At 47.8% G+C, this 16,154-nt stretch overlaps 2 protein-coding genes across 2 annotated transcripts in view; one reads left to right on the top strand and one right to left on the bottom strand.

Annotated features, from left to right (window-relative positions):
- ADAM12 (ADAM metallopeptidase domain 12) overlaps positions 1 to 10,347 on the top strand; it is a 302,117-nt gene extending 291,770 nt beyond the window's left edge. Inside the window, exons 22-23 of the mRNA XM_047072487.1 lie at positions 4,726 to 4,856; positions 6,991 to 10,347. Of these exons, the coding sequence (XP_046928443.1) occupies positions 4,726 to 4,856; positions 6,991 to 7,051 (192 nt within the window). The 3' untranslated portion in view covers positions 7,052 to 10,347. The remainder of the gene's footprint in view (positions 1 to 4,725; positions 4,857 to 6,990) is intronic.
- Positions 10,348 to 15,239: 4,892 nt separating this feature from the next.
- The window catches only part of FANK1 (fibronectin type III and ankyrin repeat domains 1), a 103,647-nt gene continuing 102,732 nt past the window's right edge, over positions 15,240 to 16,154 (bottom strand). The window contains exons 9-11 of the mRNA XM_047073603.1: positions 15,655 to 15,732; positions 15,408 to 15,452; positions 15,240 to 15,305 (exon numbers count right to left, since the gene is read on the bottom strand). Of these exons, the coding sequence (XP_046929559.1) occupies positions 15,240 to 15,305; positions 15,408 to 15,452; positions 15,655 to 15,732 (189 nt within the window). The remainder of the gene's footprint in view (positions 15,306 to 15,407; positions 15,453 to 15,654; positions 15,733 to 16,154) is intronic.

The raw sequence follows: 16,154 nt of genomic DNA, 5'->3' as shown, positions 1-16,154 counted from the left end.
CATTTGACTGTTGTTTTCATTTTTCAGCAATAGTTTGCATATAAAATTAATGGATCACACTTAGTTTTTCCCAAACTCTTACACATGGGCTTCTTCAGTCTTCCCTGGAGAAATCAGAAGCTGGCTTTTTTCTGCCCTTCTAAGTGATATGATTTTGTACCGGGCTGTCCAGTAACTTCAATAGGTTGTGTCTTAATATTGAAGAGTCTGATTCAATTCCCCCAGGGAAATGGTGTGCCCTTCTAATCCATAGATTTGACACTCTTTCTCTCAGAAAGGTTTTTACAAAACCTAGGTATTTTTTTTCTATCTCTACTCAGATCCCTTAAGTGACACCATTTATATATATGCTGTGTAGCCTTTGCTACGGTCTGCATTTTACTGTTGAACCCCCTTGAACTTTTCTTCATTTCCCTCAGGACCTTCACAGCCCTTTGCTCAGTACTATCTTCATCCTTGGGTTTCATTGTTTTATTTTTATCTTCCCCTTTTCTTTTGAGTTTCACCACCTCCCTTTTCATTTCTGTGCAGATTCATTTTGGCAGGGTGGGTACTTAGCTTGTCTTCCTTTTCCTAGTGTGTCCAAACTCCTGAAAGGTGGGGAGTTCTTCCTGGAAAACCAGTCGCAGGACAACTGAGGGGAAGTCTAGGCCACTGCTCAGGGTTTTGCGGGATGACAGCGGTCTGGCCTTCTCTGCTTCCAGCATAGACTCTGCGGGCCCCGGCCCTGCTGCAGGCTTGCACTGATGGCTGGGCCTGTCTACACTGCTGCGTATTCACCCTGGACACTTCGCGGTACCTGCTTCCTCCCCACGCCTGTCCCAAGCAAGGGGGAGCTGGTTTTCTTCTCAATGCTCCATCAGGTTGGCCACGGGGGCCACGCTCTCCTTTCTCTTGGCCTTTGCTCACCCTAGGCTGCTGGACACTTGGCACCCTTTTCATATGTATTTGTTTGGGGTTGTAAGGTTTCCTCGGAGATGGAGTATTGCCCCTTTATGTGCCTTTACTTGACTGTTTCCAGGTAGCTTCAGAAAGAAGGGTCACCTTACAGACAGGTGTAAGTGTTGAAAGCAGATTTGTCAAGACCCCTGCTTTTTCTGAAGAAAGAAAAGGTATTGCACATTTTCCTGAGAACCGGCTATCCTTGGAGTCATCTTGAAGCATACCCCTCACAGAGCCGGAGAGCCCGAGTATGGATGGTGGGGTTGACGCTGCCCCTGGCCTGGTGTCAGCATCAGGGGCGTCTCTCGCATCTTCCTGTGATAACATCTGACCTTCCTGTGGAGAGGTCTCTGGATATGCAGGATGCATTTACTCTCGCTTACGCGGAGGTTGATAACAGTTGAGAATTCTTTATGATGATGGTCAAGGCAGAGGGCTCCCGTTGGATTTAAAAATTTGTTCTCAACCCTCTAAAAACTTTGAAATGTGTAGCTGCCGCTAACACACGAGCAAACATGGAGAGATGAGACGATTCTACTTTATAGCATATCTCGATTTTCCTCCAGTATCTGGAAGTTGAAAAGGGAGAGACATGGGGGTCTGAATTCCTGATTTTGTTTAAAAGGAAAATAGGCCTGGAGCACCAGGGTGGCTCAGTTGGTTAAGCATCCAGCTCTTGATTTCGGATCAGGTCACGATCTCACAGTTTGTGTGTCCGAGCCCTGCATCAGGCTCCTTATTAAGAGCACGGAGCCTGCTTGGAATTCTCTCTCCTCCTCTCTTTCTTCCCCTCCCCTGCTTGCATGCTCATGCTCGCTCACGCGCTCTCTCTCTCAAAATAAACATTAAAATATTTTTAAAAATAAAATTCTAAAAATGACATGAGAATAGGTCTATGGGACCTATTGTTTACATTAGTAAACAATTAGTAAACCTAATGTTTACTGAGTGTGTACAACCTGGCCTGGAGTCCTTTCTCCACTCCGTTCTGATGATGCTTCATGGCCAGACTGGACTTTTCTGGAAAACCTAGGCTCAGGTAAAGGCAGCATGAAGAGCAATGCCTAAAAGGCAGCATGGGAATTCTACCCCTCCCTCCACGGTCCCAGCCTGTGCAGCTAATGCCTCCCCCCAACTATTAGAGATATTCCGATACCTTAAAAAGGGAGGCTGCCTTCGTCTTGCACTGACTCCACTGCTCCCCTGTGCCAGTTTGGCCCTGGTAACAAGCGGGCATCTCACCTAGACAGCATCTGTGAGCGGGACCGATTTCAGAGCGGACTGCAGCCTCGCGGACCCCAGGGTTTGATCAACATTTCAATCAGCGTTTCCACTGTTGGGGCTTTGGTCACTATGGCGACCAACCAATTTATCCTCTAAACCAGGACCTATCTGAGAGTTGCGATTAATAATTAAGGCCATGAATGTAAATTGCGAATGTCCCAAACAAACCAGGATGAATGGCCAAGCTAATTATGTCCTAAGTTTCCATGATAGAGCCAAATGCATTACGATGCATTAGAACATGGATCTCACTTTTTCTCCAGCACTGCCGTAAAAACCCGATGTTATCTTTATTACCAAGACCAGATACTCATTCATTCTTCGCAGCAAAACTAGTCTCACTTAGGAATGAATCCTTTAAACCTCAGAGCCTTTCCGTTTTATAGGTGCGTGCATTCACTTGTACGTCACACACTAATATCTTGCCCGTGGTTTTCTGCCATCTTACAGGAAGCGGGGCTTGCGTTATTCCCATAGTTCATGACCCAAAGTTTGGCGGTAAGATGACGGTACTTTTAGATGGTAAATTGACTCCATCAGTAATAGCTAGGCTATAGCAGTAGCACCTGTGCTAATTGCTTTATAGGTAGCGTCTCCCACTCCTCACATCAATGTCAGGAGGAAGACACTCTTAGCATCCCCTCTCCGCAACTTCCAGAGGCTAAGTAACACCTGCGTTTGCAGAGCCTGGCCAAATAAACCACCAGCCTGGCTCCAGTGCTCCAGTTCTCAGGCACGTTAGACGGTCTTTATGCCTAGTCAAGGCATTTGCTTTAGTTTGTTTCTTTTCACGTGAGCTGGTATAGAAATGGCACTTTCAAGTCTTTCCCTTGGTCACTGGCCCATTGCCCATTGTTTCAACTTGGCGTATTTTCCATACGGCTGTGATTCCACACACGCTTCTGGGGTTGCTACCTTCGCTTACAAAGATGGGCTACATGCCGGTGATACGTTTGCATTCAACTGAGCTCCGTGTGCTGAGGAAACGTCATTTTAATGGGATGGGTGCTGTGAGAAATTCAAGTCGAGGGTTTCTAAATCATCTGGAGTGGTCTTGGAAGGATGGCATAGGACAGTAAGGTAGATTATCTTATTAGGATGTCCCGTCTCCCTTGGGTCCTAGCAAAGTTTCCTGTAAGCCTTCGGTGCATTTGTGACTGCTTCTAGGCCACAAACACCAGAGAAGAAGGTGTCTCGGCACCTGTGTCCACCATGGGCCAAGGGGAGGGAACTGTCAACACCTAAAATGACTTCCCACCCCAGGTATCCCTCTGTCCCCCCTTTCCTCAGGGTAACCAGGGAAAGAGTCCCCTGAAAACCCTTGGTTTTACTGTTTGTTTCTCTGATTATTTCCCTTAAGCATGTTAAAATTTGTGGCCTGAGGGAAGGCTCATTATTATGTTATTAATAATTATGTTCTGGGAGCTTCCTAGGCATTATGTTAAAAAAAAATTTTTAATGTGTATTTTTGAGAGAGACAGAGTACAAGCAGGGAAGGAACGGAGAGAGAAAGGGAGACACAGACTTTGAAGCAGGCTCCAGGCTTCAGGCTGTCAGCACAGAGCCCGACACAGGGCTCAATCTCATGCATTGGAAGATCATGACCTTGAACCAAAGTCAGACACTTAGCCAATTGAGCCACCCAGGTGCCCTGCATTTTTTTTTTTTTTTTTAGTCTACATGACAATGCTCTGAGATAGGTTTCGAGTTGGCAAGGGGCCGACACAGTCCCAAAGCATCTGCCTCTGAATAAAACCCAGTGTAATGCCCAAGTTCATGCTCGCTCTTCTATTGCTGGCTCCCTCGCTGGGCTCTGATCAACGTGACACCTTTCTGTTCTCTTCCTTATAGAGTTACACTTGTCCCTCAAAACACTTGGTCTTGGATTTTCCTTCTCAGCATCCCTTTCCATGTGAGCTTGTGATTCTTTGAACTAAGGATTTTGGTAGAATTTCAGTGCATTTCGTTCAATCTGGATCAACATTTGCTATTCGGACCCCATAGTGACGGACGAAAAGTTGGCAACTTCATCCAGAGTTGAAGGAGTTCTGTTACAAGATTCTGGGAAATTTAAATAAATGGCGTTAAACGAGATTTTTCACCAATCTCTGATTTTAGGCCTTTACAGATCGAAAGGAAGCTTAAGGACACAGGAAAGCTTACATCCTGTGGGTAGCGCTGGCCCAGAAACGCCAGTGTCAACGGCACCCCCGAGGCCTGTGACTGGTGTGCCATCCGAAGACCCTCATTTGAGTGTGTGCAACTATGCAATGCTGTGGCTAAACCTTTGAAATGTCAGAGCAGATGTTGGCAAGGAGATTAACACAGATCAACAACTTGTACAGGGAGAGAAGGTGTTCAGAAAGTTTATTCTGGACGTGAGAACTGTGTGGCCTAGCACCTGCTTACACACTCTGTTTCCCACTTCTGAAGTCAAGGTCGTGTCCCAGTTCACAGAGACGGGTGATCATATGATCATAATTCTGTGGTTTATTGCAGGGAACTCGGAAGCCAAACCCTCCTCAGAAGCCTCTGCCTGCAGATCCTTTGAGTAAGACCTCCCGGTTCACCAGCCCCTCCGCCAGGGCCCTGGGGCAGCCGGAGTCTGGGCTCTGCCTGGTGCCGCTCAGGTTGGTGTAACAGCCGGGCCTCTTTCTCCCCACAACCGTGTGGGGCACCCACACCCCCCGGTGCTTTCCACCCCCCCGTCAGGACATGGGTCTGATGGCGTAGGCTGGGCTCTCTCTACCTCTGGTACCTGGGAACAGCATAAAACCGATGCAAAGGTAGAGAGGAGCGTTACCCGGAGGCCATCATGAGCTTCTACTCCCCAGGATCCCCATGCGGCTTCTAGCAAGGGCCCCAGTGTCCCTAAGAGATTAAACCAAGATCAAGTGGAACCGGATGGGGGCCAGGCCCTGTCCCCCAAAGGGTTGCACATTAACGGCTTCCAAGTGGCATGATCCCACGAAGGCTGAGCACGCCTCCAACACAGTCTTCAACCCGCACAAACTCTGCCCGACCCCTGCGGTCCCGAGAAAGGAGGTGAGCTTGGAGGGGCCCAGGTGAATAAGGAGGGCATGAGGCGTTAGCTCCTGAAGACGTGGTACCCAGGGGGAGCTTCTCCACACAACTAACGAAACCCCAGCTGTGGCCGCCGCTCACCCTGACCCAGGGGGGTTGAAGGGGCCGTGGGCCGGGGCAGACCCACACTGCTTTTTGAGAGCTAATCAATTTCCAGGAATTTTGCGAGCTGGGTGTTAAACCGAGCCCCTATTTAAATAGCTATGCATAACTTCTCATGATAGAAGTTAGGTGAAAACAAATGCAATAAATGCTCACAATTTTTTTCTTATGTTTTACTGTGCTCTGGAGGTTACGTGCAGCTGTTTCTGGACGGTGGGAACGCCATGCAGGGTGGCGACCAGGCAGCTCCTCCGTGCTCGTGGTTAGAGACAAAGGCTACACATGGGCCGCCCCCCCCCCCCCCACCGACCTCTTTCCCCGCAGTGGGTAGATCGAACCCATAGCCAAAACACTCCTTGGACATACACTGCCCGGCCTTGGCAGGAAGCTTGCTATATGAGCTCAAAAGAACCAAAGGTCGTGTGTTGGCCAGGCCCTGGGCTCAATAATTCAGTGTCTCGAAAGGGGAAGACGTTCGTGATGTCATTACCGCTCTTGGGAAAAATGGTTGGCCTCAGAGAGCTGCCTAATAAATCCCAAAGATAACTCTGGTCAAAGGGGGTAGAACAGTGGTGTAATTCTCGAGGGCAGAAATACGGAAAGACTGCAGACCATCCTAGTTATTTGGCTGTGGTTTCGTGTGCTCATCTTGAAGTTACTTGCTCAAAAGGGAAAAGCACGGCTTTACGTGGACACGACGAGTGGAGGGCTCTCTTTGTAAAGGCCATCCGGCAGTGGCCCATCGTCACCTCTGCCAGTCGCTGAGCCCAGGGCAAGCTCATCTTGGTCTTGGTCTTGCTCTTGAAGGAGAAGAATGTCCTGCACATTCATTTGGGAGGGATCCCTCACGCCCGGCTTTGCTCCCTGGAAATGCACGGGCCAGTCAGGTCCCCGCAGGCAGACACGGGACGGGGACGACTTCGTGCTCCGTCCCTTTTCATATCAAAATACTGCGACTGTGAATGTATGGAGTTAAATGAAATTCATTGCTAAAATTTGTTTCATCTATTTTTTTTTTCGAGAGAGAGAGACAGCATGTGTGGGGGAGGGGGCAGAGAGTGGGAGGGAAAGAGACAGAATCCCAAGTAGGCTCTGAGCTGTCAGCACAGAGCCTAATACAGCTCAGAGCCTAATGCAGGGCTCGAACTCACGAAACCCTGAGATCGTGACCTGAACCGAAACCGAGAAACAGACGCTTAACCGACTGAGCCACCCAGGCACCCCGTTGTTTCATTTACTTTTTACTTTTTTCGTGTGATTACTGGAAAACTTTCCATTACATACGTGGCTCCCATTTTTCTTGAACGCGCACTGTTCTAGAGTCTGCTTGCAGAGAGGAGGGATGGCTTCGGTGAGGGCTCCCCTAGGTGGCCAGCTGGCATAAACCACCAGCAACCCTGAGCAAGGTCCCGGATGTGACCTGCAACCCTCTTTGGGGGGGAAGGGGTGGGGGGAGGTCTGCTCCCAAAGGCTCAGCGAAGGGCAGGAAAGGACACCCAACTGCAGACATCTGTATACCCACAAAAGCCATTTCCAAGGCCTCCACCCACCCTCTCGTTTCCTCTTCCCTCGCTGCAGACCCGCTCCGAAACACCCACGTCAAGTGCCCAGACCTACCCACGCTGCCTACGCGAAGTGAGAAGCAAGTCGCCATCTTTTTTCAACAGTGAAGACAGAAGTTTGCACTATCTTTCAACTCCAGTTGGGAGTCCTGTGTTTTTGTACCAACTTTTAGAATTTTTTTTTTTTAATGTTTAAAACACCATTATTTTGAGAACTTCGAGCTACTGCCGTCGGTGCTGTGCTGTGCTATGGTGCTCTGTATACTTGCTCAGGTACTTGTAAATTATTAATTTATGCCAAATGCTTGTTACAGTGCAGTGCGCTGTGGGAGGCATTTTTACCATCACTGAGTTTTCCACGGAAGGAAGGCTTGTGTGCTTTCAGTAGTTTAGTGAACTTGAAACATCATGCTTTATGGGCTTCTGGACAGGAGGTTCACTTTCCGATCGAGGCTTTATCGAAGAACCATTCCCCAACCATGCGTGGCTGTGGCTATGGCACAGACACAGCCCAGGAGACCCCAGGTAGAATGAATGCTGAGTGATTCTCTGGAACCCCTGATCTCGAGCTAGAGCCAGGGGCTTCGAGTCCAGGCTGGGTGTGGCTGTCGGGGAGACCCTGGCCCCGCCCACCAGCGGCTACACCTTGAACTTCCTGGAGAGCAGGGAAGGATCTGGCTTGGGGCCAGGAAGCTTGGAAGAGAACCCGAGTTGCAGGAAGGAATTTTAAGGTGTGGCCGCCCCAGGACAGAGCCTGGAACACAGGAGGCCAGGCAGAAACTTGACCGTGAGCTCACCAGCCGTGAGCACATTTGGAGAGCAGGCAAAGACAGTGGCTTTGCAGAAACACTGCCCTCCGCACAGTGCTGGCCTCCGCGTCTTATCTAGATGGGGAAAGGTGGCGTTTCTACGAGGAGGCTCCTGCCCAGGCACCACAAACGTGCATCTCTCCCTGTACGGTTTGGCGCTGAGCAAATTACCACCTTGTCTTCTCAACCGTAATACAGTGATTCTGTGTTCAGACGGATGGATGAGGCTTTCCATGGGACCATAACTATTTTCAGCTGTGAACCAGTAACGAGATCTAGCGAATCAATCCTGTAGATAAAAATCTTTTATTGCAAGTTCAAACTTATTAAAAATTGGGCAGACTCCGTATGCCTGCAAAAACTACAACCGAATGGATGCCATGAGGCAGCCTGCGTCTGCCGTTCGTCTAGGACAAAGAATCCTAAGTTACTCGTAAGTTATTTAGGGGGGCATTCTATTTTCCCAGCTTGGCCGCAGGAATCTCGAAAAGATATTTTTAGTATAAACATTTGCAACCTACCTGTTGAGCGGCACAGAATGTGATGAGGAAATCAATTTCCTAATCCTAAATATTCATGAAATGCATTCTTGGGCCGCGTCCCCTTTAACCTTTTACTCTTCAAATGTCTGACTGGGGAGCCATTTCTCCACACGGTCTTGAAGCTGCCTGCATCTAATGGCATGAAAATGACAAAAATACTCAGACAAGGTAAAATGCCATTATGCCTCTGTCTTCTAGTGGGGTCATATGTGACTCGTTTTGACACTGGAAGGCAATTGACAACAGTTCTGTAATTCACTCTGAGTGTTTTGTGATGAAGACTTCAACTGGGGTCATTTCAACGGTTTTTCCAGGCCTTGAAGCAGAGAGACCAAATATACCAAGAATCAGTTTGCCTTCCAGAAAACAAGACTGCAGTGAACTCTCCCCGTGTTCCCCCACCGTATCTAGGCAACATGGTAATCACGATCGCGGATAAACTAAATAAAGCCATGTCACAAACACAAAAGGGAGCCCAGCGCTAAAACATTCCAACTCCTACAGCATGCATCTGTATCAATTATTAATTTCTGAAAAAGGTAAAGCCATGTTAGAAAATGTTACTGCTGATGAGTACCTACAGAATTACGGTAACTGATATTACACTTAGTAATTGTATCAAGGCCAAACCCGATGCTAGTGAAAAGTTTACAGAATTTTTATGGTGCATTATGTGGGTATTGTCTTTACAGATGCCCAAACCCTTGGATCTGTCATTTTAGCCCCTCCTCCTATGGGAGGAAGAGGGTGTGAATTTTGTTTTTTGGGTTTTTTTTGTTTGGGGGGTTTTGTTTCGTTTTTGGTTTTTTTTTTTGTCCTTAACTGTAATTCCTGTGCTTCCATTTCAGAGAACCAGGAATAGCCTGGTATTAAAAAAGGTTAACGCTGTGATCTTACACAATGTCATCGATGGCCATCTAGGAGCTGCAGCTGATGACACATTTGTATCTCTATAGTAGTAATTGCTTTTACAGAGCCATACACGTTATTTCTGGATACTTGTTTAAACCTAACATCCCCTTACAATATACAGATATTATTAAAGGAACAGTATTCCCAAGATGCAGAATTCTATTTAGCAATAACTTCCATTTTAATAGAACACAGGAAAAGAGCCAGGTATTTTGGGGATGGGGGAAAGATGAACCCCCCCCCCTTTTTATAGCCTTATAGATGATGGCAACAAAAATCAGTATTTCTATTTCAGTGCCAGTCTATTTTTTTAATATGTTTTTAAAGTTTTATAGGCATGAATAAGAGTTGATTGGAGTTTATAAGGCTGTCACTGAGAAATCCAACGTGTCTAGACACGAAGTAGGCCCTGAGGGTGGTCACTTTTCTTCCCCTGTCTCGTTATACGTGTAGTCCTCTGACCCCACTTACTGGAAAATAGATGGCTAATCTTCCAGGCATTCTGTTTAAGAGTTTATCTCCTGAGTTTTTTGGTAACAGTTTGTTTTCCTGACACATGGAATCAGATGGGTAGCAACCAAGAGAAACAATGCATAACATTTTCCATTGTCAAAATATGCATACGGAGGTTATACTTCCCAGTGTGAATTTTTCCAGCTTACACATGTGGGATGACGTCACAGAAACCACAAAAGCAACAAATTAAACTACATGAGAATAAATACTCCTGACTGGTCTCCGAGGGGACATTTTTATGCCTTCTTAACTTTAGTATGAGTTCTCAGGCTTGAACCCATAGGCCCTTGTTCTCTGGCAAATCAATACAACACATCAACGCATCCCCTAAAAGAAAAGCAGCTAATGCTCTGATCAGTGACAAGCTGTCCTTAGGAGCCTGTGATCCCCCCTGGTGCTGGGCCAGCTGAGAAGGCCCCGGCCCCCTCCTGTCGTCTCTCCGTTCATGTTTACTAAATTAGCATTCTGAGCCAATGAGACCCTGACAACGGAAAGGACGAGATGCCTGGGCAGGCGGCCGCAGCCTTCTCGTGCAAACTGACCCTTCGCACACTTTCCTCGTGAGGCTGATTTCATGTTAAACACGTGCTTGGGGGGGGGGGGCGGGGCTCCCTCTCCAGTGTTCTGGGAGCAGCCGGCCCAGGGCGGAGATCCCTCCTCACTGCTATCGGTAGGACCCCAGCTAACCACAAGTGACCCGGATAAACGTCATACCGACCCTCCCCAGAAGTCTCACGCAGCCAGCTGCTGACCCCCAGGCGTGATTCTCAAGCTGCAGACTTCATACATTATGGCTGGCGGGCGGGGGACAGTGCAGGTGCCATTGTTTCATGGCCCCCCGCCCCCCACCCCACGGAGGCCGGCCCTAGGCTGCCACACTTCCTCCCCCCACGACTCAGGAGCAGGCCCGTGAACACATCTGGACACAAGGCAGAGGAGGCTACGCCATCTGTTTGCTTCTCATCACTTAGAGGCAAGCCTCTTTTCCAGAGGACCCTCCAAGGTGACAGATTGCTGTGGTCATAGCTACTTTAGGTCGCCCAAAGCGGGGACTGTGACACTGCGTCACTACCCCCATGAGCCCAGCCTTCTCCAGAGTGTCAGCACGGCACAAGCCCACCAGCTATGCCCCCAGCTCTGAACCCAGCAAGAGTCCCCCCCTTCCAGGCAACATCGTGCCACAGAACATCCGTCTGTCTAGGATGGCACGATTCCCTGGGCACCCTCTCCAGTCCCTATTGACATCTGTCCCTTTAAAACCTACTTTGGAACCTCTGATAGCGATACGAATAACACTCTAAGAAAGAGTGGTAAGCCCCGGGCTAAGAACCAGTTCCGGGCACTGAGGATGCTTCCAGAAGCAATCTACCTCCACGTGGATGAAAATCCCCTCTTTACTCTTGGGACAGCAGCGACAGCAGCCAGTCCAGCCATGAGTGTCGCATGTGAGGAAAACCTAGGAGAAGAAACAGTGCGTATAGAATCGCGATAGCAGTCCATCGTGGGCAGTGACAGCCAGGAGATTTACCACACACTGAAAGGAATGCTCAGTGGATTCAGCTCTTTCAGGTAGAATATTCTGGAACCCACCCTGACCTTCCACATCATCTGCAAAAAAACATGTCTTCTAGGCTCCCCCCTCCCCCCCCCCCCCGTGGGTCTCCTTCCATAAAATAATTTAGTCCTCAGTTGAAGCACAGTTCAAATCCAGGCAAAATAATAAATACCTTGTGATCTTTTTAGTTTTACAAGGAAACCGAAAAACATCTATGTTCATGGCCTACAAGCAAGTACTTAAGTAGGGCAGTGATAGGGGAAAAAAAAAAAAGCATCAAATGAGAAAGACAGAAAACCCTCTAACAGTCCCAGCAGGACAGGCGATGGCAGAGCAGATTGTTCTCTGACCTTCTCTTAGGTCAGATTGGGAGGATGTCAGGAAGGCCCGTGGCACACCGTTAAGTCCAAGTCTTTTTAACTCGTGGCTATAGGCTGTTCGGCACAGTACAAAGTTACCGCTTCTCAACAAACCAGTCCATTAATTTCATAGTGCTTCATCCATTTATAATGCTTCGGTTTGCTGACTTTTTTCACATACCTTTTATGTTACAGTCTGTTACTTTTGTACACAGTTCTCATACTGGGGCTCTACAGGTGACAACCTGCTATTTCCATAGAAAAAGTTCTTGTTAAGAATATTATATCCAATAAATGGTATACAGTAAATGTAAAGACGTGTCTCATTCGTTACTGACAACGTTGCAAAAATGGGGAAAGGGAAACCCTCGTGTGGAAAAACGTGACTAGGGGCACCTGCGTGGGTCAGCTGGGGGAGCGTCCAGCGTCAGGGCGGGTCCTGATCTCAAGGTTCGTGAGTTCGAGCCCCACATTGGGCTCACTGCTGTCGGTGCCGAACCCGCTTCAGATCCTCTCTCCCTCTCTCTCTCTGCCCCTCCCCTGCTCTTGTTCTCTCTCAAAAATAAAGTTTAAAAAAAATGTGTCTATAATCTCACCCACTTAAAGAGGCACAAGGAAATTCTGGAACAATACATAAGACACTAAAATGAGTGGGCGGGGGGGTGGGGGGTCAAGGGACAGGTGCTGCCAGTCTACACAAACCAGTCAGGTGATGGCACAAGAAAGGTGTCTTTAAACAGACACAGAGGGGAGGAGGACAAGACACTCGTTTTGAACAATGTCAAGTGTATAACCGAGCAAAATAATTTTTTCAAGTCACCTTATTTACAAAGGGGAGAAATTCAAAAACACAAGCATGCGGGGGTAGAAATGTGGACATCAGACTTACCCAGAAGGAAAACCTAAGTTTAATGGAAATTTATGAATTTTTGAAAAATAGAATCCAACTTCAAAAAGAACTGCAGAAAATACAAAGAAAAATAGATCTAGAGAATGGTAACAAGGGGTCTCTCTCTCTTACCACCTTTCACCCACATCAAAGCCAGTAGGCAAAAAATAAGTACCTGGAAGACCTCAGTTAATAATGTCATCAAACTGATATCAAATTGGGATACTTCAAACATACGGAATATGCCTTCTTTCAAAGTGCTTCTGGAAAACTAGGTACACAGAACCATACATAAAACTATTATGTATACATTATATAATATTATATATTGTTATATATATTACATTTCATATATATATATATATATATATATATGAAATTTTGTACGTTAAGCCACAAAATAAATTCCAAATGGCGGAATACAAGCCATATGTTGCTTCTTTGGGAAAATTAAAACACAAGATAAGTCACTAATCTCATTAAAGAAAAAAAATAAGCAAAGACACAAAGCACCAGCAAGAAGAATCCAGCAGTCCACTGCAATCTCCAGTGAGATTATTTTAAGAGAAGGATGGTTCCATCCTTTAAGATCTAATCAAGTCACCAAATCGACAGACTTCAGGGAAATACGCCTTATTAGGGTTACCAGAGACGCTGAAAAGACGTTTGAGAAGATTTAGTTTCTATTCCTGAATTTTTAAGAATCTGAGTAAGGCCAGAAACCATAGGGCTTGAGAGATGCGAATGTCATTTGTGGAAAATTAAACTCACAAGCGTACGACAGGATCCCGGAAGCAGTCATTTTCGGCTAAGTTACACTGGGATAAGAAACCACCCGTCAGTTTCAGTGACTTACCCCAAGGATTATTGCTTACTCACGGGTCACATCCACCTCTGCACCAGCTCTGCTCTCCTTGGGGCCCTGGGCTGATGGTGCAGCCTCCCTCTGAGTCACAGCTGGACTCCCGGCAGAAGAGAGACGTGGGGATTCTTTAAACTTGTGCTCAGAGGGGCAGGAGCCATTTCCGTTAACATCTCATCGACCAAAGTCCCCCCATCATGTGGCCAAGGCTTCTGTGAGGAAGATGGGACGATGTTGCCAAGGTTTTGTCAGTAAGAAGGGATGCGTACTCTTGCCCCAGAGGGGGCTTGTGACTATGATCTACGGCAGACTGAGAAACGAAATGGAGATGAATTTCAACACCGATCCTGGGGGCGAAACGCGGGGGCCTTGGAGAGTTGTGACTCTGTGCTCTGATTTTTGAGAGAGATTTAAAAAGTTAATCCAGGGGCGCCTGGGTGGCTTTATCGGTTGAGCGTCTGACCCTTAATTTTGGCTCAAGTCATAATCCTGGGGTCGTGGGATCAAGCCCCTCATCAGGCTCTGCACAGAGCATGAAGCCTGTGAGATTCTCCCCCTCCCTTTCTCTCTCCCTCTCTCTCCCCAGCTCACGACTTCTCTAAAAAATAAAAAGTTAACCTGGCAAATTTAAAGGAATGTGCTTCTGTACAAAAGGTAAAACACTGATGAAGTACATAAGGAGAGGAACGATCTATGACCCACGAATCCAATTCCTGAGGTGGATATTCTAGAAACTGTGTGGAATAAAGCTGAGCATTGCCAACATCAAGAAAACTGCGCTTTTTCTCTGTGCCCTTCCCCCCAAAGCTTTAGAGCTTTAATTACCTTTTCATCGGTGTTTCCTTACAGAGAAAATTCCACTCCTGGGCAGACCTTCGTAGCTGGCCTTCTCACGGGGCTGAGTTAACCCGCTTGTCCCCGGAGCCACAAAACGCACGCGGTCCGCTAGCCCACTTGGCCCGCTTCGCGTGTGTGTCTGCCACGTTCAAGCTCCCGCGCACGCGTGCCTAAGCTCCCAACCGGCACACCTACCTCTGGTTCATTCCTACTGGTCTCCCAACCGCGTGATCGGCATCAAAAACCCTTCTGCTGCTCTGAAGGCGGAACGTAAGACGCTTCTCTTCGGCAGAGGCGTCACTGTGCCAGCAGGCTGGGCCTTTCATTGTCAGGGCCGAAGTATATGCAAACACATTCTCAGACAGGTCTGTTCTAAAACAGACTGACCCTCCACCAAACACCTCTAATAGAGCGGAATCGGAGTCTTGAAATATGGATTTTGTGCTTTGATGTGAGGCCAACAGCTGAGGAGAAAGCTTTGCACGTGGCCTCCTGGGCTTTCGGGAGGAGCTGTCCCTCCAGGAGGGAACACCAGCCTGACCACGCAGCCTGGAAGGCCCGGAGTCGGGAGGGGAGGTCATAATTGAAAACACATGAGGGGAAGAATTTCCACAAGGTCCCGGAGCGGCTCAGAGGACAGCCTTGGGGGGGGGGGGGGGCGGGGAGCGGAAAGTGGGAGATCCATGTATGTTTGTGCAGCTCCAGTGCATAAATATTTTGTTTCGTGTCTCACTCCAAAAGGCCCAAGTGCAAGAAAACATCCCCGTGCCGGAGACGCCCAGTGAGGACACCACAGGCCCGCGTGCGTAGGTAAAAAGATGTATTTCAAAGTGGGAAACAGTTGTACGTTACAAAAGTCACGGTGAACCTTCAACGAAAATAAATAATCAAATAAAAAAAATCAAACCAATCGAAGAAATAAAATCAAATAGTCAAACGTGGGACGTTGTTTCCCCGGGGCTGTCGGGCTACGTGGGGCCCGGCTCAGCAGACAGAGGGCTTCTTCGCCATTTGTTTTCTTTTCCTTTCTTCTAATAAGGAGACCACGTTCTAGAGAAACAAAAACAGATGAAGGTAATCCAAGGGTCCGGGGCTCTTTTATGTTAAAAGTACCACAAAATTAGCCTTGAAAATCACCAAGAGCATCCCAACCTGTCTGTCAAAAACTCTGGCCATTTCTAGGACACCTTTGCCGAACTGAAAGCGAAAACAACAAAGATTATACGTATGCATGTGTGTGTGTGTGTGTGTGTGTGTATACGTATATACGTGTACAAATATACGTATATATATATGTGCACGTATATACATATATATACGCATATAGGTATATATGCGTATATATATGTATATATTTCTCCTCCAGGGAAAGACTTTAGATAAAGAAGGAGTTATTTACCTCATTTTTTACACTTGCGTCTGCCCCTTTGTCAAGAAGTAACTGGACTAACTCCTCGTGATTATTCAACACGGCCACCTGAGAAACAAAAGTCAGCGGGGTGTGAGAGAGGCCGCCCTCCCTGCGGAGGACGCGGCCGGGGGTCAGGGTGGACCCCGTGCAGGCGGGCCCGGAAAATCGGCCGGCCGCTTTCTCCGGAAGGCAGAGCCAGCCAGGGCCACCGCGGCTTTGCGGCGAAGCTGAGCGCCAGGGACACGGAAGCAGAGTCTGCCTTTCTCCCCACGAAGATGACACGGGAGAGAAACGCCAGGCGGGACCAGCACAGAAAGCAGCACGTCCTTTGCTTTAACAGATCTGTTGGGACCCTGCAAAGGCCCAGGGGGCTGGGGCTGGTAATCCTTAAGGAAAGAGTTGTAGGAAGACAACAAAACTACTGTAGTGACCTTGTCATGCCTTCGCTACAGGCCGGTGGGGAATACATACAGGCAGCCAAGGCCCAG

This window comes from Lynx rufus, unplaced genomic scaffold (genome assembly GCF_022079265.1).
Source record: "Lynx rufus isolate CCGP_SWC_20201006 ecotype Redwood Valley unplaced genomic scaffold, mLynRuf1.p SCAF_11, whole genome shotgun sequence".
Lineage (NCBI taxonomy): Eukaryota > Metazoa > Chordata > Mammalia > Carnivora > Felidae > Lynx > Lynx rufus.
This window is presented reverse-complemented; position numbering and strand designations above follow the sequence as displayed.